At 48.2% G+C, this 27,612-nt stretch overlaps 1 protein-coding gene across 4 annotated transcripts; it reads right to left on the reverse strand.

The window, feature by feature from the left end:
- Nucleotides 1-1,554: 1,554 nt before the first annotated feature.
- On the reverse strand, nucleotides 1,555-27,404 carry POLA2 (DNA polymerase alpha 2, accessory subunit). 4 transcript variants are annotated; one of them, XM_039840957.1, is made up of 18 exons: nucleotides 26,959-27,403; nucleotides 22,303-22,427; nucleotides 21,713-21,804; nucleotides 21,470-21,527; nucleotides 17,380-17,486; nucleotides 15,174-15,367; nucleotides 14,438-14,526; nucleotides 13,030-13,185; nucleotides 12,444-12,506; nucleotides 11,737-11,779; nucleotides 8,737-8,861; nucleotides 8,133-8,171; nucleotides 7,390-7,463; nucleotides 4,362-4,473; nucleotides 3,980-4,086; nucleotides 3,217-3,276; nucleotides 2,845-2,971; nucleotides 1,555-2,078 (listed from the first exon to the last, which is right to left on the reverse strand). In XM_039840957.1, exons 1-18 carry the CDS (start codon nucleotides 27,035-27,037, stop codon nucleotides 1,926-1,928), a joined length of 1,803 nt encoding a protein of 600 aa, XP_039696891.1. In that variant the 5' UTR covers nucleotides 27,038-27,403; the 3' UTR covers nucleotides 1,555-1,925. The 4 variants fall into 4 exon arrangements, with proteins under 4 accessions (XP_039696891.1, XP_039696893.1, XP_039696894.1 ...); XM_039840958.1 differs by having other exon boundaries at nucleotides 1,926-2,078; nucleotides 4,362-4,470; nucleotides 26,959-27,081; XM_039840959.1 differs by lacking the exon at nucleotides 8,133-8,171 and having other exon boundaries at nucleotides 26,959-27,404.
- Between the last annotated feature and the right edge of the window lie 208 nt (nucleotides 27,405-27,612).

Here is a 27,612-nt window from a genome sequence, read left to right on the forward strand (position 1 = left end):
AGGAATCCTGGCCCAGCCCGTGTTCCAGGCTTCCTAAACCCTCCATACCCAGTGCCCCCTCCCAACTTCAGCCAGAGATTGAGTGCCCCAGCACAGGTGGGAGCAAGAGTCTCCATGAGCAAGAGGAATGACGCTCAGGAAACTGGTGACTCAGCTGAAGAGGGGCCTGGGAACAGTCAGCTGACGGCTGATGGGTATCGACTTCCTGACAGGAGCAAGAGAACCATCTGGTGGCAGAGAGGCGCGCCTCTGCCAGACCTGTCTGCTCTTTTGGCTTCACACTCTGCTTTCTTTCTGAGTTTTGAAAGCCTGCTCTGGACCTCCCAGATCATTTTCAACAGTCACACGACTTGTATCCAGGCAACGGCTCTCGCTCCCATTCATGCCGAGCTCCAGCTTTCACTCCGCCCCAGGAGGCTGCGCCCAACAGCCAGCCTGGCCTGCACACGCCTCCCCGCAGGATGCACCCCCGCCCCGCCCAGCCGCCCCCAGTCTGCTGAGGGGAGGCAGGCTCTGAACTTTGCCAAGTGGGGACTGAGACTTTACCATTCCCCATGAGGCTTCTTCAGAAGCAACATGGGAATAACTGCCAAGAGCCACACATGGGCTCATGTGATAGGCTGGGAGCCGTTTATCGTGGCTGAGGGCCTGCTGGTTAATCTTCCCAGGCAAGGGCTTGACATCGGTCTTGGTGGAAATATAAATGACGTTCTTGAACAGGAGTGACCGTATCAGGTTGTAGAAGAGGAGCCAGGCTCCAAAAATGCCACATCCGGAGGCTGTTAAGTCACATTGCCCTTTGGACCACAGCTGGGTGCTTCACATGTGGGGGATCCTGGGGAGGAGAGAAAGCAGCTTCCCCAAGCTGGGCTTGTCCCTAATTCTTTTTAGAGGAGGCGCCTATAAAACAAACAAAATGCTACAGCATCTGCTTTTCAAAGGGAGACCAATTTTACCTGAGTCCAGTCAGGTGTCATCGATTCTCTCTCACTGCTGGAGGTGGGAGGCGAAGGCTGGACACTGTCGGGTTTCCTATTTATCTCTGACTCAAGGCACAGGCGACGGCACCCGCTGCCCCCCTGCACCCTCCCCTTGGGCCTGCAGCTGGGGTCTTCTTCATGGCTTTGGCACGTGAGGCAGGACAGCCTGCCAGCTCACGCAGAAACCCACTCCGTGTTCAGCCAGGGCCAGCCTTTCCCCAGATGCCAGGATACCTGGGCACGGGGCTGTGCGGGGGACCCCGGAGGGCCTGGCCTTGTCCACATGTTCTGGGCTCTGGGCGGGCACCGCAGTTTGGTGGGGCCAGCACCGGCTTGGGCACAGCGCCGCGAGGCTGCCCACTCCAGGGGGAGGTCAGGCTGGGTTCGCAGCACATATGTGAGGGCTGGGCATGTGTCCAGCTGCTGGCTCCGCAGCCCAGCTCTGTGGCCCGGGCCCAGCACACCTCAGCACAGAGGCCATGGGGACCTCGAGAGCAGCCTTATGAGGATCGGGGCTGGGGCTGGCCAGAAAGAAACCCAGTGTGACACACACTCTGCCTTCTCTGGACACAGGTCAAGGAGGCAACATTCTTTGTTCATTAGATTAGACTCAGAAGTTACACTCAGAATTTACTTTTATGTCTCCAAAAGTTGTCTTATTTGTGTAGAAGGTCATAAAGCCTTCTCACTTTTTCCAAGTGTGCTGCATCCACAGGAAGTTCACGCTAGAATCCGTGTATCAGGAGCAAAGGCATCTTCCAATGGAGCTCACTCGAAGTCGGAGGCGGCTGCATGATGTCTTCTGTGCTGGGCCCCCCGTGGCCTCCACGCCCCAGCTGTGGCCGCCTCCTCTTCTTCACCTTCCAACGGGGCGGAATCTTGTCAGCTAGTCCTGGGTCCTAGGGCCTCCAGGCCCGCACAGTGGGGGACAAAGTGCCTGAAGGCTCAGATCCTGACCACCTGGGCAGCAACACATGGACTCCGCCTCCCCTCCCCGGCCTCTGGGGTCTGCCTCCTGAGGTAGAGCCGGCCATAGGTGCCCCCCACCTGCCCTTTGGTGAGGCGTCCAGGATTCACGCAGACACAGCCAAGGACGTCCTGGGAAAGAAGAGGAGACTGGGTTTGGAAAGGCCAAAATGAGTGGGACTATTGCAACAAAAGTGAAATCATCTAATGGTCAGACCCCAAAGAGGGTTTTACAGAATGGAAATGAAGGCCACCACACGCATCGTAGGTCAGATATGTCAACATCCCTGGAAAACTCTGAATCCCTTTGGAGCCTCGGACATAGGACAAAGAAGGTGACTTGACAGGGTGACAATCAGCTCCCAGACTTGGGAGACACACCTGACCTGGCTGTTTTCCAGTGTAAAAAAAGTTTTACCTCTAGAGGTTGAGCTGGCTCTGGTTTGGCAAGAGGGGATCGGTTGGGTGCAGTCCCTAGGAGGGACCCAGCCCTCAGGTGGGCAGGACCTTGGTGGCAGAGATGAGAATGACCCGAGAGCGTCCTCCAAGTTCTCGGGGCCACTTGGAGGTCAGACCAGAATCCAGGAGAGGGGCAGGCAAGTGCACGTGTGACTCATTCCCTGGGTCACCCTGGCAGCGCCCCGCCTGAGGACCACTGCTTGAGGCTGTCCTTCCTGCCTCTGGGGCTCCCAGGCTGGGCCTCCGGGGGAGAGGGAAGCAAGGGGATGTCATTTACTTTAAGCATTTTACTAACAGAGTTGTTTTCTAGTCCTACCACCTGCCCCAAGAAACGAGGCCACCACTCGCATCAGCGGACCCATGAAGAGCGGGTGCTCGTGGCCTGGGACGGAAAGTCAAAGACTAGTTCTGGCGTGTTTGGGAAAGAGTTCAAACCTACCTTCACGAAGTACCTCAGCTCTGATGGGACTATGAAGACATCTGGGGTGACGGGCAGCTGTGCGTAGGCGCAGAAACTCTCATAGTCAATGGCCATGTCTTCCTGGGGAGGGTAGAGTGGGTAGTAGCTACAGGGATGGAGAGAAAGGATGAGCGGTGGCTGGGTCTGGACCCCCTTCCCAGGTGGATCCCTCCACGTTACTGGTCCCCTGCTGTCACAGACCGCCCTCCATTCCTGTGTTTGCAGGACAGAACACAGGCTCGTCGTCATGGTGGAGTTCCCTGGTAGTGGCCTGGGGGAGGCCCTCACAATCAAATCTGTCAGAGCTCCGTAACCCCAAAGCGATCTTCGTGGCACAGTGAGCCGACTCACCTCCTCTGGGTCAGGATGTGCTTCAGTATTCGGCTGAATCTGTCTGAAGTTCCAGAAGAACTGTGGAAGGCAGAAAAGCAAGACATGGAACGCAGAACCTTGTTTCTCAGTTTGTTTTTCTTCGGGGAAGACTGGAGGATTTGATAAACTAGAGAGGCTGCAAGGCCAAGGTGCAGTGACAAGAGGGTCCCTCCGGGGAAGTTTAAAGACCCGACCCACAAAATGGCCCGGTCTGCCCACATGAGGGGAGCAGGGTGCCAGGCTGAGAAGGGGAAGACCAGGAATTCCTGTGATCAGGACCGTGACAGCCAGCACTGGCTCGTGCGAAAGCACGCCACGTCTGTACTAGAGTGAGGCGAGTGTGCGGCCGGGGTGACCTTGCATCTCAAACCTCAGCCAACGAGCACACACCCATCTTCACGCGACTGCTGAGCCTACACTCCAGACTCAGCTGTGTCTGATTCTCTGCAGAGCTACACACTGCTCCGGTGGGGAGTTCAGCCTTCAGAGCAAGTTCACAGGTCATTCTCTACCAACAGGGACACCCACTCTTGTTTAGGTCACAAACATGGGAGCAAAAGGAAAGCAGACAAACTTCTATGACTATAAATTAAGTGCAGATGGATGGAGGTGGTTCTTTGGGGTCTCAAACACTGAAGAGACAAGTGGTAACAGAAACAGAGGCTCCAGTGGCCCCATGCCGTGGCCAAAGGGCTGGCAGAAAGCCATGGTCCTGCCCGCTGGGCTGGTACACACGCCTCACCTGCTGATCTCCTCGGCCCCCATGTGGAACAGCAGATCCGTGGACGTCAGGCCAAGGACCACACCATTCACGGAGAGGCTGCAGGGGTCAGACACGAACTGCACTCGCTGAAATGAGAAGGGGCCGAGACATACATCTGCACACCAAAGCCAGAAACTTCTTCCCATGAAAGGGGGGAGGGGTCTCTGAGGGCTGGGCAGATCACTGAAAAGGGGACCGAACTCACGTACAGTAAATTATAAGCACATGTGCCCTCTAAAAGATTCAGGCCGTACGCATGCCCCAAAAAGGCATGTTCGCCTTCCACTTCAGGGACAGAGCTGTGACACCTGCAGCGCATTTGATTCTGACTGCCTGCTGGTCGAGGAGGGGATGCTGGTACCTTCCTGTCCTCATGAGGCAGGTCGGAGTAGCTGAAAGGTGGCTGTGGGTACACGGGCTCGTGCTGGACATCTCTCAGCGACGGGACAAAGACGAGGTGGGAGCCGGAGCTACTTCATCAAAAAATCATCAGAAGAGGGAAAAAACAAGGACTGTTGAGTTAGAGCAGCTGGACGACATTTAAAATGTCAGTTTGTACGTGACCCTACTTCCGGGGAAGAATTTCAGAACTGAACTCTCCTATGATGAGAGGTGGGCAGGGGACACTGTGAGTGATGGACCATTTGTTCTCATGTACACACGGCCACCTTGATGAGGCCACCCAGGACATACTTTCTCTCAGCTGTGTGTGATGCTGCACTGGGGGTGGGGAGGATGGGATTACTGTTTGGTAGAAAACTGAAGAAATTGGGATCTAGAAAATCTAGAAAGACAGGATTTGACCACAGAATCAGAGCCTCAGAGCCAGAGCCGAAACCAACGTTCTGACTCTTTACCATAAGCAAACAGATGTGGCTTAAAAGCGTGAGCTCCCCAGATGGGGCTCCTTGCTAGGGAGAGACCTGGCAGGCCAGTCTGGAGACTGCGGCCTCCTGGCTAACCAAACACTAGGTCACAATTTTGACAGCGAGGACAGAGACATCTTCAGAACAATGGCAATGTGACATCTTCACGGCAACAGTAAAAGCGCAGCTGACAGATGTTTCCTTTGATGGAGACAGAAGGAGAATCTCTGGGGTTACAACATAGGAGCGAAGGAAAAACCTTTAACTCCGGGGGCCAACTGTTTATCCTCCCCAGACGCACAAAAGAAGAAAGGAGTAAAGTCTCGTTTCCTTGGTTCCCTGAGCTGAGCTTGGCAGACGGGTCTATTGTAAAGCAAATCTGCATAAAGTGTGACGTTGGGGGCTTGTTTAAAACCCACTGACAGCTCTCACTGCCAGCTCCCTCTTAAAATATGTGGCCTTCCCAAATGTACTACAGGTCGTAGCTGCCTCTGTATGGGATAAAGGTGTTGGTGATGTCACACTTGTCACTTGTGTGTCACATCTGCTCAAAGTGTAAACTGAGACTTTTGCAACAGGAAATCAGAAAATGAGACTGAAGGACCTTTGCGTATTAGTTATAGTCTCTTTAACATTGAAAAGTTCACTATAAATCCAAATCCACCTATTTGGGTGCTGGAGTCTGGCAAACAGGCCGGGGGTAACCTAAACGGGACAGTCAGTGCTCTAGAGCGGTGGTCCCCAACCTCTTTGGCACCAGGGACCGGGGCTCCTATGAGAATCTAATGCCTGTTTATCTGAGGCGGAGCGGAGGCGGTGATGCTGGCGCTGGGGAGCAGCCTGGTTCCTACCAGGCCGTGGCCTGGTAGTAGCCTGCAGCCCAGGGACTGGGGACCCCTGCTCTAGAGCCCAAGTGCTCAGTCTGTGATGGACACAAAGGGGAGGGACAGCTGGCCGCTGATCAGACACAGAATTGCTGTTTCAGTGCAGGCGCCAAAGAGCAATAGTTAAGGGCAAACGGCCCTTCTACTCATGGTTTTGCACTGGCCTTAAGGGGAGGGATACAAGAGAAAATTCCAACTATGCTGAGATTGCACAACTTCTTACATCACAGTGGGAGGGTCCTCGGCTCTGCTGGGCCCCTGTGAGGGAGGAGGTGCTTCCTCACTGACTCTGGTTCCTTATAAATCAGCTTAATGCTCTGCAGGCCTGACCTCTCAGGAATAAAAAGAAATTCTCCAAATGAAGACCCTTTATATACTGTTTGAGGAAAGGTGGGGCAGCCCCCCAGCCCGGGGCAAACACTGGCCACAGATGAAAGTGCCTGGTGGTGCTGGGCGCTGCCCCCAGGGGAACAAAGCCTGCTTTGTTCTTTGTACCACTGCTGTCAACACCACATGGAGCGAGGAACCAAACCAGAACCCGATCTCACACTGACAGCAGCCCGCCGGTGCTGGGCACTGCCACACAGTCCCCGCCTGTCCCCGAGGAGACCTGAGGGGTGACAGCACAGGGACAGCAGCCCTGCTCCTGCTTTTTCGGGGTGTATCTCCTGAGCTCTCCGGGGCTGATGTGCTTGGTTCAGGGTGAAACCTGGGAGGTGAGAGGGAAGGTACCTGTGTCATCTTCACTCAAAGGAGGGAGGGAAGGGTGGATCCAGCTGCAGGCTGTCACCGGCACAATTCAAGTCCCCTGACTGGGATCAGTTCTCACAGCCAAGCAGTGGAAGATCATTCATTTTGTTTTAAAAAACCACCTTTGTTCCAGACTTGCTTTTAAAAGCTTAGCCTCAGGAATATTTTTTATGAGCTCTACTACAGGAAAGCAAATCCCCAGAGAACACCCATCACCTATATTAATTTCTTGGAAACCTTGGAGGAAAAGGGTCAGGAAGTGAGGATGTCAACTTCCTGAATAACCTTCTGCTTGTAGTTTTCGACTCTCCCTGGAATGGCGCCTTTTCTCTTAAATTAGAACTACACATCTTTCATCACCACCGTGACCTTTCGCAGTTCCTTCTCCTTGGTCTGTGGCAGAGATTCGAGATCCCCACCCTCCCTGAGTTTCTACCACAGCTTGCTTTGGCGACTGGCGATGCCTCACAAAACGTGGGGAAGCAGTGACTCAGGGGAAGGACTTGGGCTCGCCCCAAAACAATCACTCCCACAACGAGCTGTCTAGGGCCTCTTGGGATTCTGCTGTGTAAGTCATCAACAAAATCACTTCTCAGAAGCATCCTGGGAAGATTCCTGTGGAATGTGGGTCTATACGGAAGGAGTGAGACAAGGAAGGAAGGAGGGAGAGGGGAAGGAGAGCGGCTAGTGTGTGTTTATCTTTGTTTTACCAAGATGCCTCTTAACTCCGCGTCTGGGCACTTGAAGTTCAAGAGCTCTATCTGATCTCTAGTTCAAAAGGACGAAAGGATAGGAGCTACCACTACTTTCGAGTAGCTTGTTTTTCTAACGGGAGGCCCTGGAGAAACCTGGGCAGCTTAAGGTTCTGCCCAGCATTCTGAACTCTGACCTTCGAGTCCCTTCGACAATCGTTCGTAGACACTGCTTGAAAACATCTTCGAACGAACTCGTCAGCAGACCGTTCTGCAAGGAGAGAAAGGAAAAGATTTAGAGGGTAGACATTTGGTGTTTATTCCCTTGTTTAACGTTCGTTAGATGACCCTGGGTATCAGCTCTTGCGCTAGGAGTTAAAGGAGATGCGCGGGGGAACAAATCTGTCCCCAAGGAGCTGTGTTTGGCTGGGGGCAGGAAAGGAGACGGGGGAAGAATTAATCCTCTTGAATATAAGCTGAAACATCAAAAGGACAAGCATTTTGAAATCTTTCCTGTGGAAGGTAAAATATCCTGAGACAAAGGATAGGAAACATGTCTGGGAAAGGGCCATTTGTATGAACGCATCAAGGACAGCAAGACATCAGTCATCAAGCCGAAGGGAGCAGCCAGGTGAGGCCCTTCCACAGTGTAGCCCCGTGACCCCCAGACACCTGCATCAGTGCTGGCGCTCCTGGGCCTTAGCGGTGGGTGTCATAAATAAAGGAACACCAGGACTCATATATTTGTATCCAAATGGCTTTGTATTGTGGTGAATTAAAGCCCTTGAATTCAACACCTTTATAAAAAATGCCCAGCTACAATGTCTTTCTCATTAGCCACAGGGATTAGTTGCAAAGTAAACTCCAAGAGATGAAAATAACAGTGAGGTCTCATCTGAATGCAAGTCTCCACAACACCCCATCCCGACCCGTCACTCACCTCAACCTGTTCATGCTTAGCATCCAGGAAAGGGCCAAACTGCAAATAAGCCCAAAGAAAGAAACAAAGGTACCAAAAGAATAAATCAGAACCACGCATGTCCATGAGCACCTTCGCATAACCTCTCCTAGCAGTGCTTTGCTCAGGGCCCATCTGTCCCATTGAGGCTGCCTGCAGGGCCTGGGACAGTTAGCAGATGGGCCGGGGGCACACAGCCAAGATCACAGGCAGAAAGCGTGAGCCCTGGACAGAGGCCACCAGGGCCCCATAACCAGTGGTACCGCCTCCTACAATGCCGGGCTTTTTCCTGACTTTCTAGACCTAGCAAGGGAAATCTACCGTCATATGAACCGTACGTAGTGCTTTGAGCTTTAAAAAGACAGTGAAGGGTGGCAAAAAATGTCACGCTTTTGGATTAACTGAAGGCATGTAGGCTGCATACACCTCTCTAAAGATGCGCACTAAGAGTAAAATGTATTTTCAAAAAGGAGAAGAATCTGATGTGCTTCCTGAGAATTTAAAGCCATACTGGACCTCTCTCTATGGCTGACCCCTGGGTTCCCCACTGGTGCCTCCCAGAAGGTGCCCTGGGAGGGCCTCCTACCAGGATGCAGACGTCTGGCTGGTCGTGGTTGATGATGGTGATGAGGTCGAGCAGGGGGTCATACGTGATGCTGTCAGACGTGGTGTATGGTCCACAGGCCACCAGGACCATGTTCTGCTCAAAGTCTAAGATAGAAAGGACCGTAAGGCGTTGATTAGAAGATACTGGGATGGTGAGAGAAAGGACAGTTAGGGAAAATGCCTCAGAGGTCAACTGACTGAGTCTCCTGTGTGCGACTCTGGGAATCCAAGATGGGGAGACCTCATCCCCATCCTCAAAGAATCCCGTCAGCTGGTGCAGACAGGCAGGTACGCAAATAACTGGAACACGTGTCAGGCACGTCACTAGCAGTGCACGTGAGCAACGGGAGGAAAGTGGCAGGAACTGATCAAAGTGAGATTTGGTTATGGCATTTTCCTTACAATTCTTTTATTGTGCTAAAATATATATAACACAAAATTTACCATCTTAGCCACTTTAACATGTCAGTGGTATTAAATGAATCATATTGTTATGCAATCATCACCACCATTCATCTCCAGAACTCGATTCTTATAAAACGGAAACTGTCCCCAATAAACACTAACTCCCTAGTGCCCCTCTCCCGGCCCCCACCACCCACCATTCCATTGTCTGTCTCTATGAGTTTGGCTACTCTATCTCATATGAGTGGAACCATACAGTGTTTTCCTTTTTCTGACTGGCTAATTTCACTTTGCTTACTCTTATAGGTAGAATTTTCCAGAGAAAGGGCAAGGCTGGGTCCTGGAGAGCACTGTGACTTGAGAGTGCTCAGTGTGAGGGATGATCTGATGGCTCAGTGTGGCTGGAGAACGTGGTATACTGAGGGGTCCAGAAAGACAAGCCGGGGTGCGAGGCTTGGAATGGCAGACTACCGAGTGACGGGGTGCGGGGCCTTGTGTTCTGGCTGCCCATCGTGCATGATCCTTTTCCCCACAGCATCTGCTTTCTTTTTGAAAGACCAGCCCTCTCCTCCATAAAGCAGTCTCGGGGGGCTGTAAATCAGGTGCACTGTCCTCCCCTAGCCAAGAGGGCAGGCATGTGACCCAATTTCAGCCCTTTGCACTCTCTTCCTAGGTTCTGAAATCTCAAGGTGAACTATCCAAAGGTAGAAAGCATGTTGGAGGTGACCTGTTCCAGCAGAAGTGGCCAGATGAGACAGCTGGGGAATCGCTGCTACCTGGACACCCAGAGTTGCTGGGTCCTTATCCTGGTTCTCAGCCTAGATTTCTAGCCGCCTGACCAGTCTGTGAGACACCTGGATTTCCCTGAACTAATTCTTTTTCCTAAGATAGTCTGCACCAGTTTCTGCGGCTTACAGCAACCAAATCCAAAGATCCTGACCTCTTAACACGTGGTCGTTAGTTTTCTGTGGCTGCTGTAACAAATTACCACCACCTTAGTGGCTTAAATTAACACACATTTACTGGTTTGCAGCTCTAGGGGTCAGAAGTCCTAAAATCCAGGTGTTGGCAGGGCTGCCTGCTCCTTCTGGATGTTTGAGGGGAGAATCCATTTCCTTGCCTTTTCCAGTTTCCAGGGGGCTGCATGCATTCCTTGGCTCACGGCCTCTCCTCCATCTTCAAAGCTGGCAGCCTAACATTTGCCAATCTCCCTGAAGCTGCTCCTTCTGCCTCCCTTTCACAGGGACCCTGTGATTACGCTGCCCCCATAATCCATCATAACCACCTCCATCTCAAGATCCTTAATCACACGTGCAAAGTCCCTTTTGTCATATAAAGTAACACAGTCACAAGTTCCGGGATTAAGGATGGCAGGTCACTATTCACCTACCTGGGTGATAATACCATGACCTGAGACAGAGAATTCAAGGGGACGAGTAAGTTTCATGCAGGGCAGAGGACAAAGTTGTTTGGTTCCGAGGAGTCTGAAGGAGATGTGATCCCAGGACAACTAGCAAGTGCCGGGAGGGCAGGGCCCGCGTCTCTGTCTCCGTGACTGCCTCGCTTAACACCCTGCTCACACGACGTCTGTGAACAGCACATTCGACTGCTTCCGAAGGCTTCCCGGGCACACGGCTCAGGCTCTGGGCATCTCGGCCAAGTCACTTCCTTTTCATTCTTTGAAGTTGATCTGATACCACCACACTACTCTTTCTGCCATAAACACATATTTTCTGATAGAACGCACAACATCATAAATTCCTGAATTTCATTCCGGATTCGAGGTCGCCTCCAAGAATGATCTCATACACTATTCATGTGTATAGGGTGTTGACAATATGCTAGTGTTGGCTGTCTCGCTGTAAATCCTTAACCGTCTTCTGCTTTCCCTACAAAACTGCTTTAAAATATTTTGAAGCAACGTTTGTTAAAATTTCTTTTTGTCTTTTCCCATCTAGATTAGTTACCGAATAACTCTAGGCTTTCTTAGAAATTCGCCTAATTTTTAAACCGACTTTTTACTCTGGGAGAACTTTAGAATTGTAGAAAAGTTGTGAGGATAGTACAGAGTTCCCAAGTGTCTACCTTTCGCCCAGGGTCCCCTAACGGCGACGTCTTTCCTAACTACAGTGCAGCTGTCAGGACAAAGGAACTAATGCTGACGCATCACTGCTAACTACTCCCGGCTTTATTTGGATGTCACTAGTTTTCCCTCGAATGTCCCTTTTCTCTTCTAGGGTTCCATCCAGGATTTGACATTGCATTTTAAGAAATTGTTTTTTAAACAGCCCCTAGTTTTCCTTTTTCAAAGGAATCTGCAAATACCTGTGAAACGTTCGATTTGAACGACATGCCTCGTGTACTCAGGACCCAGGTGTAACACTGACCAAGCTCACGAGGCCCAGATCCCTGGCCTTCCACAGGGGGCCTGCGAAGCCACCGTCCGCAGCGGCCCCCAGTGCCCTCGAGGGGCCCTCGCAGCTCCCGCGGCTTTCTGAGGGCCCGAGGCTCTGCACTCCTGGACCCTTGCCCACCTCCCTCATTGTTGGCAAACGACGTTGGAACCAAAACTTACCTCCATCCTCTTCGGTGGGCTGATAAAATGGAAGTGGCACACCCTTAAAAACAGAAAAAAAGCTAAGCTGCGGTCTTGCCCCAGGCACCGCTGTTCGTGGGGAAAGGGGTGGGCACCCAGTGGGGGCGTGTTTGCAAGCGTCTTGCTCCTTGGAGCTAAAAGCTCAGAGCTGATGGTACTGCCATTTTTCTATATTGCTCAGAGTGGGAAGAATTCTAGAAAATGGGAGGTCACAGCAAAACTCTTAAAACACCCAGCGAAAAGTGGGAGCAGAGTGTCAGTATCCTAGGCAAGGAGGAGAGAGAGCCGGTACCTGTTACTTTTCCCTGCATTCGATGAAAATCTGTGGAAAGTAATTGCCTAGAGCAGAGAAGGGTACGCTATGGGCCAAATCTGGCTATCACCTATTTTTGTAAATAAAGTTTTACTGGCACACTGACACACTCATTGGCTTACAGGTTGTCTGGCTGCGTCTGTGCTATGTTGGCAAAGCTGACACTGTGATAAGACCACACGGCCTGCAAAGCCTAAAATATTGACTGTCTGGCCCTTTACAGAAACAGTTTGCTGACCCCTGGCCTAGAGACAGGTTCCCACGCTAGAGTGAGAGAACTGAGAAGCAAAGAAACAGGCTCTTAAAAAGGACAGAGAACGTGCATCCCGCCCCTGCGGCCAGCCCAGAGGAAGGGTGGGGACCGCCGTGATACCTCATAGAGTTTAGTGGCAACAAGTTTTCTACCAGTCGTGTTCATTCCTTCCATAATTACAACCTGAAAGACAAGAGCAAAACAGGGGAGATAAACGAGAGGTCAGGAATAAATTATTTTGAGGTAGTTAAAACTATTGTCCAGCTACTCTCATTTTGTAATCGTAAACTTGGAGGCATTTCTCTAGAAAACAAATTAAAGGGGTTGTATTAATAACGATAATTATGCTTTATACGGATGACCTCATTTTCACAACTGTCCTATGAGGTAAGAATTATTATTCTCATTTTACAGATGAGGATACTCTGGCTTAGAGGGTAAGTAATATAGCCGTAATCACATACTTCGGGGGGAAGAGCTGGGATTCGAACCTGGGCAGTCAGATTCTAGAGCCAAGGTCAGAGCTGACGAGGGAAAATCGGAATCCCTACACCAGTGTCCACTCTCGGGCCTGTGCTCCAGCCACGTCTCAAGGCACCAGCGGTCGGAAGCAAGGAGCAGCTGGCCAGTGATGGAATGCTCATTCCTGGAGCCCCAGCCCACCACACATACCGTAGGGTAAGGAGCACGCTCACATCCCTCGCACCTGTCCAGGAAACAGAGAGTATTCTCTGAGCTCAGATAAATCCACTGGAACTTGAGCGCCGGAAGAATGCTCCCGGTCCCCCTCTAGAATCACCGACTTGTTGTTCAGCTTCCCGTTGCTATCACAGCCAATCTGGCCCAGCAGAGTGACGGGCTCCTACCGAAGGAAGGTGGCAACGAAAGAATGACACAGTCTTTGGGACAGAGGCTCAGAATCTGAAGTCAACAGGGTGAATAGGAAAGCAGATAAGAAAATGATGCCTCTAAATAACAACAAACATTATCTTGGCCAGGCATCACTTTGACCCGGAGATGACCACAAGCATCATCATTGACTCTCAGGGGCGTTAGGGCTCTTATGGGGCTTTTAGTCTGACCACCAGTGCTTAAGTCCCTCTAAGTGGCTGCCTTAAGCTTGAGCACCCCTAGTGAAGCAGAACTTGCCTCAACATCCCACAGCAGCCTGCTGCGTCTCTGGAGAGCTACAACTGTAAATAGCTTAGGTTTATCGAGCTCACTAAAACCCAGGCGTTGTTCTAAAGGCTTAACTCATTCGGTCCTCACGACATCTGTGAGGTGGATACTACTGCTGTACCCATTTTACGGATGAGAAAAATGAGCAAGAGGCATCAGCTATTAAGTCGAGGTCAAACAGTGGGTGAAACCTGAGTCTGACACCCAGAAGATCAGCTCTAGAGCCATATCCTTAAACCACACATCCTACCTCCCCTTAACAGGAAGTTCTTTGTTAAACTGAGCTGAAATTTATCGTCCTATGGCTTCCTCTGTCCTGTTTCCACGCCTGGGGGCAAACGAAGGAAGCCTAATCTTTTCCCACAAGATTGTACTGTACATCCCACCTCCCCCAATACTTCCTCCTAAACTTCCTTATATGACATGGTTTTGCATATCTTCCCTAACTGGTCATTCTCTGAATGCAAATATATGACATACAAGTACCTTCAAAAATCTTCCAGAACACATCTCCCCATAGATTTAAAAATGCTCTAGAGAGAAAGCACTGGTTACATGTCAGATTAAACCACAAGGGATGATACCACGGGCAGCAGCTGGTCCACAATAACGGGGGAGCCTGCGTGTGACCATTTCTGGAACGCCCATGCTTGCTGTCGCCCTCACATCTTGATGTCTTTAATCTTTGCTTCTATGTAAGACCCGAACCCAAGTGCAAGGAAAATGACTGTCTCTGGTCACAAAACCAGAAAGCACCTGTGAGTCTTCCTTCAAAAGGACCCATTTTACCAAATCCATCCAGGATATATGTTCTCACTAGAACATCTGATGATGCCGGCTGATATAGCCAAGAAGTAGAAAAGGAAGCAAAAGGATGCCTTTTCACCATGGATTTAAAAACGCAAGTTAGGAAGAACAACTGGAACGACACTTACTTGTGCTGGAACTAGAACAGGAGCAAAAGCCTCTATCTGGTAATGTTCCTTGAGTTCACTGCCAAGTTCTTCTACCTTACAGGTCAGAACTGAAAGCCCAAAAGGGAAAGTGTTGTGTTTAAGACATTTCGCTTGCTAAGAAGAAAAAATACAGCATATTGTCAAACACGAAGGCTAGTCATTTTATAGAAGCAGAAAGGCTGCTTAGGACATCTGGCCAAATGATACTTTCTAGATCCCTAGCCAACTTCCTGATACTTGGCTTCTGAATCCAGTCTTCCTCGGCCACCGGGGAACACGTGGCACAATCCCAGAGTCAACACGGACCCCTACCCCCGGCCTTCCTGGAACTCAGGTCATCAGTGAGGATTATGGGAAGTCAAGGGCAACCTGGAGAGTCTTCCATTCTTCACAAGGAAGAAGCCATAAGTGTCTCTGCTTCCTTTAATACTTCGACTGGCTTCCTTTACACAGTTCAAATGGTTGTTACTGGGAAATCGTTCTGTGCTTTTCTTTAGCATTTTTCTTTAGCAAAAGGAAGTGACTTGGGAGAATTACTGAGCACATCGTGTCATGTCCCTGCACTAACGGGGACACCCAGAGGATATCTACCAACTTAAATATTCAAAGGCAACCTTGGAACCTGTTCTACAGCCTAGCCGAGGCTTTGCTACTTACTCAATACCCTTCCAGGTGGTTCTACATCTTCCAGAATTTCAAAGGGAAAAACAATCACCTTCTCGAATGTCTGGGAGCTTCTGAAACATTGATTTGTAGCTCCCGGTTAATGACTCCGGACACCCCAAGACCTTTAGGCTGATGACGCCGGCTCCTCCTCTCCCGGACCAAGACACTCCCTGGGCCGAGCCGAAGGAGGTAACCACTTCTCCTCGGTTATTCCTCGAGTTGTATTTCTGAGAGGGAGTAGCACTGATGGGAAGCGAAAGAGATTAACAGTACTGTGTTCGTTTACAAAGGGCAAGAGGAATAAAATAAGGTTACCTTTCGCAGATGGGGGCTGGGGAAACGTCAAGCTGGCCTCGCATTTTATAAATCTAATCAGCTTAATGGGGTTAGACATACCCGGATCTTAAAGGAATTTCAGGAATGAGGGGCTGAGTGATATCGAACGTGTTTAGAGACGGAGACATATTTTAAAAGGTCATTTTCCTGGCACAAAACTGAACAAAACTCAAACTCTGAACTGATGAAAAAGCAAGTTTCAAGTACCATTTTCTTTTCTTTCGTATGAAGATTTAGCATTTATCAGAACAGTATCAGAGCCTGGAACCGTGGATAAGCCAAAAATTGCCATGCATGTATATGATACTTCACAATATAGTTTAAGGTAGGAACAATGAAATGAAGTGAAATAAATCAGCTTTCCCCCGTGTCCACGGAGGTGGAGATGCAATGAATGTGGTCTGCTGCGAACAGCAGTTCCCAGTCTGAGGCTCAGCTGACACGTTCTCATGTTTCCACTCCCTGGCTGGCAAATTACACCTCCAAGAACACTTAGATGCTGCTATCCACTTAGGTGACAGTGAGACAGTGAGGTCTTCTAATGCTTTGGTTGTGAACATAACTCACGGAGAGGTCTATTTAAAACAGGTTTCATTTAATGCACCAAAACTCTGCAGGAGCCAGTTTTAGGTGGGCACTCCTGCCAATGGTGCCATAATTCCTTCTTCCCACGGAAAGGCTATAGAAAATGAGCTCCATTAATTACCTCTATCTCCAGTGCTGCCTCTACCCAAATAATTGAGAAGTTACTTTCATAAATTACAAAACCAGTTTCTGATGTCAGCTTTACTAGCATGCATTTAAGAATGACTAGGCAACGTATCGCTGGCTTCTCCGAGCCCCTCCCTGCGAAGCTCTGTGGGATATCCATTGGGGCCGGCCTTTAATGCAACCAGACGCTCACACGAGGTCAGCTGTAAACAGACCTACGGGTTTCAAAGGATTGCTTGCATAGAGAAGGAGCTGTTGGAGCAGTGCTGGCACACGTGTCGAAACCATCTCTATACACCAAGTTTCAAAGATGCTCTTGTAAGTCTAGAAAGGTGGCTTCCAAAAACAGTTTGAGAACTCCTCAAATTAGCAGCGGACCATACTCAAGTCAAACTGTCCTTCAGAATCCAATGACCGCTCATCTTAAACGACCGCTATCGCCTCCTTTCTAAAGTGACAGAGCTGAAATATCTTAAATCTCTGCTTATTCTACAAAAAGTGATCCAAAGCAGAGGAGGTGACTCGAGGCAGCTAGTATTTCCCTAAATGGTTAACAATACTGTCCCTAAGCCTCATCCCGACGTGGCAACACCTACAAACCTTTCTTCGGCTCAGTACGGCCCTCACCTATGGATTCTCTAATACGAGACATGTCACTTACGGAATTCAAAAACTCATGGACAGAAGTGGCAGCAGGGACAAAATATCAATGAAGTCAGTGTGGATTCACAGTGACAGGAAAACTCTCAGAAACTACTTGTAACCTGAGATGGAACAATAAACAGGTTACGCAACATTATAAACAAAGATATGTGTCTTTATTTTTTTAAAAAATAAATACTTTAGATGAAAAAAAGAAAACCAAACAAACTCAACAACACACGAACTAACAGAAGCAGGCAGGGCCTGCGGGGCACTCAGACTTCTGAATAGACAGGTTGTTTTCAGAACAAGCTATCTGTTCCTGATCTAGGAAACGAGCCCCAGAAAAGTGGGTGGAAAGTGAGCTTCCTTAATTACTGTAAGAAACAGTAATTTTCCACACAGGAAGAGAAAGCAAGGAGAGCAGACAGCAATAAACTTTCTAGCCAGTCACAGTGGAGGTATTGGTCCACCGAGTTTAATAAGTCACTCTGTAGTCAGCCTCCGCCAGATAACCAGAGGAAGGGGGTGCGGCTCTTTGGCAGCTGAATTAATTCTCATCATACCTTGGAGAGAAACTCGATGGTGAGAGGAGCTGGTGGGGGCTGCGAGCAGACACTCTCCTTTTGGTTAGGGGGGTTTCTGGGGTGGTGACAGCTCGCTTCTGAGAACCCTAGAAACAAAACAAAAAACAAAACCCCAGTCACTCTAGACCCAAGTTACAAATTAAATGTGCGGTTCCTTGGAAAAAAAAAGGAAAATGGTGCCCACACGAAGGGCACGAAATAGGACTGGGCCTTCGGGGCCCACCTGCCGTGCATAATCCATAGAGAACTCTCCAGTGACCGTCACCCGGTGTTCATCAGAATACTGTCCCATTTTGAAGGCAATTATGAAAAAGTGCCAACATTCCCGCAAAAAGACTGCGAATCAGGTGATCTGTCCTGTTAAATCATTCACGTGTTCACTTTCTTTTCCCGCCTCGCTTTGCTTTTGGACAGGTGTGAATTTCATAACGCATGCGGTTTTAACCTGCATGGATGAATTCCCAAGAAGGGACGGGACGATGTTACCACTAATTTTGGCAAAGTCTACCACACATTTTCAAAATTAGAGAAGGGAATGAGTCCAAGCAGATAATATGGCTGAGCTCATACTTGGACAGTACTTAGCAAACACCTCATTGTTGGTCACTTGTTTTTGGTTTTTCACTTACTCATCAACAGGAATCCAAAGATGTGTCCAGCATGGAGGATGAAACCCTCAGTCCAGTGACCTATTGCTCCCCAAAGTCTAGGAAAACTGACTGACAAGGTAAGGCAAAATCCTTGCCCTGACTAAAATCAAGAGGCCAGCAGGACTGCAGAGGCTTTCTCTGCCCTTGGGCTCCTCCTGGCTGTACATCGGAGTTATGCCAACCGAACCTGGCGCTGACTGTGGCACAGAGTCGAAACCATCATTAAAGGAGCCAGAATGGAAACCACATTTTAAAAGGCTCTTAGGCTACCACCCTATACAATAACAATTTTTCAATATTCCTTTCTAGAATTTTAATATTTTCTCCAATTTAAAAAATACAAACTCTAATAGTTATGATCTTAGTTTAACTATAAACCTTTAAGTATGATATGATTTTATTAATTATGAGCATTTTCCTCCATTGTCATAATCTTGTTCCTTTTTGGTAGGTGTTGAATTGAATTGATAGATAATAATTTACATAACAACTTCTCTATAGCTGGATGTATGGGTTGCATGTAATTTTGGGTGATTATAAATTATACTGAGACACATAAAGCTTTTCTATTAGGAGAGATTCTTATTAGGGAGAATTATCGAGTCAAGGATTGAAAAGATTTTATGGTTTTGTTGTATTTTCTCCAGCGATTTCCCCAAAGACACTTATAATATACTGTGGGCTCCAGGCCTCTAGGGCCAATGCTATACAGGGATTATTTCAAGAGAGAGTCTGCCTCTGAGGACACAGCAAGAGGATGGTACTGGGACACAGCACAGTCTCGCACCTCAATCGTGAAACCTGATCGTGTCAACGAACCAACTCCCATTCTGCCCCTCAGAGATGTGTTCACTCCCACCAAGCTCATGAGATTCACTACTAAGATTACACGCCGGTTTATTTGCTTGTAATAAGAAAATATAGAGTGTATCTATTTTCATATCCTCGGGCAAGCACATTCTCACACCACAAAACCTAAATTACAGCCAAGGATGCCAGTGTATTAATGTACTAGAAACGGAATGCCGACAGCATGGGAACTTCGAATCCTCAGGCTAAGATCTTTTCTCCCATCAGGCAGGACACGTGGAAAGCCGAATTATAACCAGGAGATTTATGGTGAACACAGAGGCAGAAGAACAGCTGTCGTCCGCACAAGGCAAATACTGAATGATAACAAGAGCACTGACACGCACCGCCGTAACAGGAGCACGCCTGCCCCGGGACGGGCCGAGGGTCAGGCAGCCTCGCCCCGGCTCTATGTGTGTGGAAAGGCCAACGTCTGGCACTATGACTCTTTATCATGCTGCCCTTGATGCACAGTCTAACAATGATCGAGCAGCTGCTGTGTGATGGGTGCTGTTCTAAGCATTTGACACATCTCTAGCCCAGACCCATATATCTCCTCTGAGCTTCAGACACATATTTTAAATTATTTGCTCATTTAATCCAACTCACTTAGCTCTGAGCTTACGGTCACACATTCTGATTCGTAACTGAGCCTCCCAAGTACTTTCGTGGCAGGAATGGTCCTCAACGTGGTATTTCAGTCACTAGAAGGGTATATACTTCCAGAGTAAATGTGCATCTGCCTCATGCATCAGTCTACTGAGAACTGGGTTACCATGAGTCAATTCTCACAAATGTGATCAACTCCAGATATACAAGTAAATGAGATCAGTTCTGGAGCTGTGAAGTGGTCAGTCAGATCAACATTGTCCCACTAGGTACTGCAACTGTTTGACGCTACCAGGAGTGCCAGCCAACCGCTCTCTTTCACAAGGTCTGTCGTTGAACAGCTATTAACGAGCCACGCACTGGGAAAACAGCAGCGAATAAAGCCGTCTCCGTCCTCAAGGAGCTTCCATTCTAATGGAGGGAGACAGACTAAAACGCAGAGTGAATATATGACGTGTCTCAAGGTCGTCAAGTTCTATGGAGGAAAACAAAGCAAGGAAAGAAAATAAAGGAGAGAATGAGGAGGGGGTTGCTATCTTAGGCAAGTTTGTTCCCTCTGACAAGGGGACATCTGAGGTGGACACGTTTGGTATGTCTGAAGAATAGCAAGGAGACCAGAGTGAGGAGAAGCTCAGATAGAACCTCACACACCCAGACTTTGAACATCCTAGGGAAGATGGAGAACTAGAAAGAGCAGCAGCAAAAAAAACCTGGGCTGACTTTCATTTGAAAGGAGCTCTGGCTGCCGTGTGGAGAATCGGTTAGAGGTGGACAAGGCAGAAAGAGGCCAGAGGACCCGTTAGGAGGCTGGTCCACTCACGCAGAAGACTACAGTGCTGGGGACCTGGTGGTGGCACTGGAGGTGGCGAGGGGCCCCGATCCTGGGAGGGCCGATGGGACTAGCGGGTAAGGTGGATGTAGGGTGTGCGAGGAAAGGAAGACTCAAAGAGGTCTCCAAGGTTCCTGGCCTGAGCAAATGGAAGGGTAAAGGTGCCTTTTGCCAAGATATGGCTTTGGAAGGGACCATCTTCAGAGGGAAAAATCAAGTGCTTCAATGAGCTAAGTAAAATCTCCAGCTCCAGCTTCAATGAGCTAAGTAAAATCTCATTTATTTCCTTTAATATTATAGGCACCAGGTTTTGTGTTAGCAACCACTCGGGGTATATTTTTACCTTTTCCATAGGCACACTTAAACTACTTACTTCCTTCTTACGATGTAATTTACTTTGAAAAATTAAGGCTTATTCCATGTTTATATCGATCTCCACAAATTTATTTAGTATAAAGACTAACTAGTATTACTGAATACATTGATTTGGGCTTGGCAGTTTACATACTCATTTCACCTTCAAGCCCTCTGAGAAAGGAGATTATCAGCTGCTGGCTGCGAGCTTCTGGAGGGCAGAGTCCCTCCGGGCCTATTTCATTCACTGTTTACCCAGTGTCTAGCACAGCACCTGGCATATAGTAGCTGCTCAGTAAATAAATGAATGAATCCTAATTTTATAGGTGAGGAAACTGCAGCTCAGAGAGCTAAAACAACTCACCAAGGTCACCTGGGTCTTTTGATTCAGGCTCTGAGGGCAATGCTTTTCCACTCCCATACTCTCTCACACTGGATCCAACACTAGAACTGGATTATTCAACAATAGTACCTCCACTTGATAAAAAACTAAACAACCATTAAAAAGAGTAGTTATAGAGAATCTGTATTTATAATAATTTTATGATATACTAACTGAAAAAAGCAAGATAACCACACATTCCTAAAGGCTGTCATTACATGAAACCACTTACGCATACGAGCGTCAAGGAAGATGCGTAAGTGGGAACTGTAGGAGGAAATACATGGAAACTGTGTGAGTGGTTACTTTTCTCTCTCAGAACTTCAAATGTTGTGACGTTTTTAGAATAAGAAAAAACACCACTTGTAGGATACAATTTCTAAACCGCGGACGTACCTTGGAGGGTGTGGAATAGGCATTCAGAAGGGTCTCCTCTTCCTCCTCCACTTCGATTCTAAAAACATCAGTTAAGAAAAATGGTAATAAACTTCAACGCAAAATCTAAGGTAAGGGTTGATTAAATTAAAAATCTGACCGCTCGGCACTTATTATTTGTTTTTAAATTACGCGTGCGACTTGAGATAAATCATAAAATAGAACAGGTGGCTTAAGACCAAGACCTTCAGCAGAAAAGGATACAGCTCTTGTATGGAAATGATGTCTCTAGCTCCCGCGTGCCCACTGTCCTTGGAGGCACTGTGCCGGGATCTGGCCAATCTTTTGCTCAGAACCTGAGGAATAGAAGATAATAAATATTTTATTCCATAGTCAAGTATCACAGGAGGCGTTCTCCACAGCCACAAATAACAGGCATTTGAAATATAATCAAAGACATAAAATTCCTCAAAGTGAGACTTAAGAAGATGCACACAACAGATTAAACATAAAGACTTATTCTGTGACTATTTCCCTACAACATATCACAGGTCTAATAATGACACCAACTATTTTTTGAAGACCCACCACCTACTGGGCATAGTTTTAGGGGACTTACATCCATTTTCATTTAATTCTTACAATAATCCTAAATAATATGATTAGAACCACTGACAGAAGAGGAAACTGAGGCTCAGAGCCATTAAGTAGTTCCCCAGGCTCACACTGGGACGGGAAGCCCACTCTGATTTCAAAGTCCACACTCTTCTCAGTATATCGCACAGCCTGCCCTACAGAGCAGAAGTGGAGAATTACGGGATGACGGGATGAGTCTCCTTCCATCGTGTCCTTACCTCATGCTCAAAAGAGTTCAGGGTCTCTGCGGTGAGGCGATCTTTCTGCGTGCTGGTGCAGAAGGCTATGAGCTCGCCTACCATTCCCGCCTCATTCTCTCCATGCAGAACGCACAGCTCCGCCACTGTGGAGGGAAAATTGGACAAGTAAGATCTTAGTTTCTTTCTTGCAGCTTTCACCTTGAAAAGAGAAAATAATCCTCTCTTTAGTCGATCCATATTTATTCAGCACCTACTAGTGCCAGTCATTGTTCTAGGAATGAGAATACAGCAGTGAGCAAAACAAAGAATTCTTATCTCCACAAAGCTTACCATTGGAGGGGGAGACAAAACGAATAAGCAAAATATGTAGTCTATTAGATGGTTAAATGTACTACGTAGAAAAATAAAGCCAAGAGAGGGATCAGGGAGTTGGGGGAGGAGCTGGCAATTTTAAACACAGTGACTAGGGAAGGCTTCATCGAGAAGATATTTAAGAGTTAAGGAAGTGAAGGAGTGAGTCATGCAGTGATTAGTAAAAGCTTTCAGACAAAAATCCTGAGGTCGAAGCAAGATCAGCATTCCACTGCGGCTGGAATGCAGCGAGGAAGCAGGAGACAGAAGTGAAAGGGTGAAGGGAATGCAGGTTGTTGGCCATCAGGCCATCACAATGACCCTGCGTAGTACCCTGAGCAGCCGGGGCAATCGCTAGAGGATCTGAACAGAACAAGTAACATGAGGACTTCCGTTGACTGAAGGGGACAAGGGCAGAATCAGGGGGACCAAGTAAGATAAAATCTGGGTGGGAGACGATGGTGGCTTGGATCAAGGTGGTGGCTGGCCGTGGAGGTGGTAAGAAGTGGTCAGACTCAGGATACATCCTGAAGGTAAAGCTGGTGGCACTTGCTGGCTGGACGTGAGGTCTGAAGAAAGATGATGCTGTGTTTTTAGCCTGAGCACCTGGAAGAGTGGAGTCTCTATTAGCTGAGGTGGAAAGACAGAGGAGCGACTACTCTGAGGAGAGGAAGGAGATGCCAGGAGCTTCATTTTCTACGTGTACAGTTCAAAGTGCCAATCAGATATCCAATCGGAGGCGTCAAGTAGGCAGCTGGCCACACCAACCTGCAGTTCAGGCAAGAGGTCTGGGCTAAGATAAAAATTTGGGATCCCCTGGCAATACAGGGGTGTAAAGCCATGAGACCAGGTGAGCTCGCCAAGGAAGTGAGAGTATCTTTTCATTTTTAGAAGAAATAAACCAATTTCATTGTCCATCATTATGTTACACAAAAATCTACAGATATGTAGAGAAGAAACAAATGAATAGTAAATAGGAGGGAACTAGAAATCATTTAAATTTGAATTATTTTCCGTATTAGGATGAAAATCATTTTGAAGCACATGTCTGGCTTCAGAGTAGGTTTTGATCGCTGGCCAAAGCAAGGTGTTCGGCGTCTTGTCTGCTCTGCCGGCTCCTGACAAAAGCTCTGAGGTCTTCAAGAAAAGTGATGGACGCTGGTGCTCCACGGGTGCGCTGAGCTCCACCAACTCGTCCGCAGAAGTACTATCCACCCCTAGGTCCACAAGGAAACCCATGAGGCGGTCGAATAAGGTCCAGTCCAGGGAATCTGTGTTGTGTATAATTCGTGTCCTTCCATTCAGACTCGCAGGTGGACTGAAAACTCACTTCCCTGATGGAGAAAATGTCACCCTCATCCTCTTCCTGTCTAACCTCACCTTCTGGATAGTGACAGTCCAGCACAAGAGCCTCCTTGCCACCATTCTTTATAACTTCAACCATGAAAATGGGAGTCGATGTCAATTCAGGCTCCTGTTCTTCTTCAACCTTCTCCCCTTGGGAGGGCGCCTCCCCCCCATCAAATGTCGGCAGGACGCTGCTGTTAATGTTGAAAGTGAGCGCCTTCTCCAGCAACATTCCGCACCAATCCGGCTTCTGCCCTACTCACTCTCAGCTCCCAACCTCCAGACATCTTGGAGAGGGACTTATGCTTCTATATGTTCTTTACCTCCATAATTTCATCACTCAGGAATTCAACGAAAGCTTTGTCCCCTTCGGTGTGCAGTGCGTGGCAGGAGGCTGGGTCGCTGCGCAGACCCAGCGCTCACGCTGAGCTGCCTCACCGTGCCCCATGACAGCGGAGGCCGAAGCGTGGAGCAGGCAGCGCCGTGGAAGTGAGAGCATCTTGAGGCTTAGGACAGGAGGGGGATGAATCTGTAAAGCCTGAGAAGTGGGGACAAGCAAAGTAGGACAAATAGTAGTGTCTGATAAGCTAAGAGAAGAATGTTTTAAAGAAGATATGATGAACAGCGTCAAATGCTGCTGATAATTCAAGATGAGAATTGAAAATTCACCATCGACTTTAGCCAGAGGAAGGTCACTGATGACCTTGAGAGAGGTAGTTTTAGTGAAATGGTATAGATGAAAAGGCTGACTGAAGTGGGTTGAAGGAGGAAAAAAAATGAATACAGCAGGTATAGATAACCCTTTGAGATTTGCTGTAATTGGGAAGGAAAAACCTGGAGTGGGAAGTGGAGTCAACAGACTATTTTAAAGGCAGGAGTAAGAACCACATTTCCATGCTATTAGGAAAAAGCCTTATAGAGAAAAGTACAAAACATGTAAGAGGAGAAATTACTGGAGTGATGTCCTTAAGAAGATGAAAAAGAATGGGATTGAGGACTCAAGTGGAGGGGGTATGGTCTTTGCTAGGAGTATAGAAAATTTATTCATTATAATAGGAAGGAAGGCAAGGTATACAGCAGACACAGGTAGGTAGGTAGACACAGCAGACACATAATGGTGGTGCCTTATGTAAGTTTTCTAATTGCTCCTATTTTTTCCAGCGAAACAGGAAGTAAGCACATCAGCTGGGTGGGACAGAAGGATGTTAAAGGAGAAGGTAGAAAACAGTCATCTAGAACAGGGGTCCTCAACCCCCAGTACTGGTCTGTGGCCTGTTAGGAACCAGGTTGCACAGCAGGAGGTGAGCAGCAGGCCAGTGAGCGAAGCTTCATCTGTATTTGCAGCTGCTCCCCAGCACTAGCATCACCGCCTCAGCTCCGCCTCAGATCCTCAGGCATTAGATTCTCATAGGAGCACTGGTCCCTGGTGCCAAAAAGGTTAGGGACCGCTGATCCAGAAGACTTAGAGTGAACAGATGGGAGAAATTCGGTATGACTATCAGGCAACATTAAAATCCCACTGAGGTGAGTGATTATCAGTTCAAAGACTAGAATTCCACTGCCAACATAGTCCTCTGCCAACATAGCCACTGCCAACATAGTCCTCTGTGAGATGGCAACAACAAGCATCTTGAGCTGAAGCCTTTACAAATTTGGTTCGCACAACTAATTTCTCTTGTTTTGCCTTCAAACTCAGCAAATACATTTCTGACTATGATTGGGTTTCTCATTTAAGTCTCCTTTTGGGAAGAGAATGCACTGGGCATAAGAACCTGGAGTATTCTGGTCTCTCATGAGACACTAACATGCTAAATAGCATGAAAGTAACATGCTAATATTTAAAAAGTTCAAAATATTGATGAATGGTTAAGGCAGGTGCACACTCATTCCATTTCTAAAACTGAGAACTCTATGTCTCCGCAGATTTTGCTTTAGACAAGTCCCTACATTGCCAATACGATGGACCAGTATGATGGGGCTCTGGACTTAGAGAAAGAAGACCTGGGTTCACAGACCAGCTCAGGCTATTAACTCTCCTTGTTTGTTTCTCCATCTGTAAACAGCTGACACTCCCTAAAGTATCTTCCAAAGCTAAAATTCAGTTTTAGGAACCCACCTCAAGGGGCTCATATTTGCACAGATCACCAACTGCTCTGATGAGAAGTTTAAGGTACAGGCTGTTAAGGGAGGTGCCAGCAATAAAAGACTACATTTCAAAACCCCCAAATTGCTTGCTTTGTTAGAGGCTTAAACAATTTCCAAACTCGGAGATGCCACTAGGTAGGGCCTAGTCCCAACCTAGCTCCAATTCCACCTTTCTGAAATTGCACTGATTTAAAATCGTGCTTCATGCACACCGATGTTCATTGCAGCATTATTCACAGTAGCCAGGACATGGAAGCAACCAAAGTGTCCTACGATAGATGATTGGCTAAAGAAGCTGTGGTACATATATACAATGGAATATTACTCAGCCATAAGAGTGAAATACTGCCATTTGCAACAACATGGATGGACCTTGAAATAGTCATACTAAGTGAAATAAGCCAGACAGAAAAGGTTGAACAATCACATGATATCACATATGTGGGATATAAACCTAAAAGCGACAAATAAACAGGACAAACAAAGACTCATGGACATGGACAATGGCCTAGTGGTTACCAGAAGGGAGGGGGAGAGGGAAATAAAAAAATAAAATGTTAAAAAAATTATGTATATATAAACTGGCACTTTTAAAAAATCGTGCTTCATATTCTTATTTTTGAGTTGGGGTCCAAGCAATACTCTGTGAGCATTTCAAAGTCCTCACATCCCCAAACTCAAAACTGAGTTTAATTCTGCATCTCACACCCACTGAGAAGTCTGATCTGGGGAAGGTGAAACCTAGAAGCACTCTCATTTTTTTAGGCGTCTGGGAATTACAAGCCAAGCGCGGACCTCGGCGCGGGTCCAGGGACGGGGCAAGGGACTCACATTTCTCAATCAGAGGCTCCTCGTACTCTAGGCCGAAGATCTGCATCTCCTCGGCCAGCTGCTGGGTGGACACGGACATGGTGACACAGGAGTGGGGGCGGGTCCACACAGCTCCGACCTGAGTCCAAGAAACCCTCGGGTGTGGAGATCGATCAGCAGGAGGTCACTCTGGTCCTTTTGCCCTCTGGGGGACCGAGAAGGAAGGTGACCAAATAGCCCAAGAACTCAGGCGGTCAGAAAGCCCCAGCGGTCAGTCACGGAGAAACACTTTTTAAAACAATGTGGGGGAAGCCCCCAAACGCCGGATGGAAGACAGCAGGAATCTCGAGAAGTCGCTCCCCTGTTGGGAACGTCCTACTCCCTAAAAGTTACCGCTAAGCATCCCAAAGACCCCAGTAGAACACTGCCGCCGGGAAAATCCCGCCAAATGGTTTGTGCAGCGCGCGCATGCGCGAGACCGGGGTTCGGCCCCACCCCTTCCGCTCCGCGTTCTTCTCCTGGTTCCCGGACTACGCTCGCGCACGCGTGTCCGAGGGCGCGTGCGCAAAACTCCGACACGCCCACCCGCGCCGGGCGGTCGGTACGCCCTACGGCGGCTGCGTCGTTGTCTCTCGCGGGCCGCAAAATACCGGCGCGCGAAGTCCCCAGCTCTTG

The sequence above is a fragment of the Pteropus medius genome, unplaced genomic scaffold (genome assembly GCF_902729225.1).
Source record: "Pteropus medius unplaced genomic scaffold, Ma_sr-lr_union100, whole genome shotgun sequence".
In the NCBI taxonomy this organism is placed as follows: domain Eukaryota; kingdom Metazoa; phylum Chordata; class Mammalia; order Chiroptera; family Pteropodidae; genus Pteropus; species Pteropus medius.

Excerpts from the sequence above, each read along its gene's own strand:
- POLA2 (XM_039840957.1), bottom strand. The coding sequence starts at position 27,037 with ATGTCCGTGTCCACCCAGCAGCTGGCCGAGGAGATGCAGATCTTCGGC. Across the intron at positions 12,507-13,029 it reads ACTCTCTGTTTCCTGGACAG|GTTGTAATTATGGAAGGAAT; the intron begins GTGCGAGGGATG and ends CTTGTCTTTCAG. Across the intron at positions 2,972-3,216 it reads CACATCCTGACCCAGAGGAG|CTACTACCCACTCTACCCTC; the intron begins GTGAGTCGGCTC and ends CCATCCCTGTAG.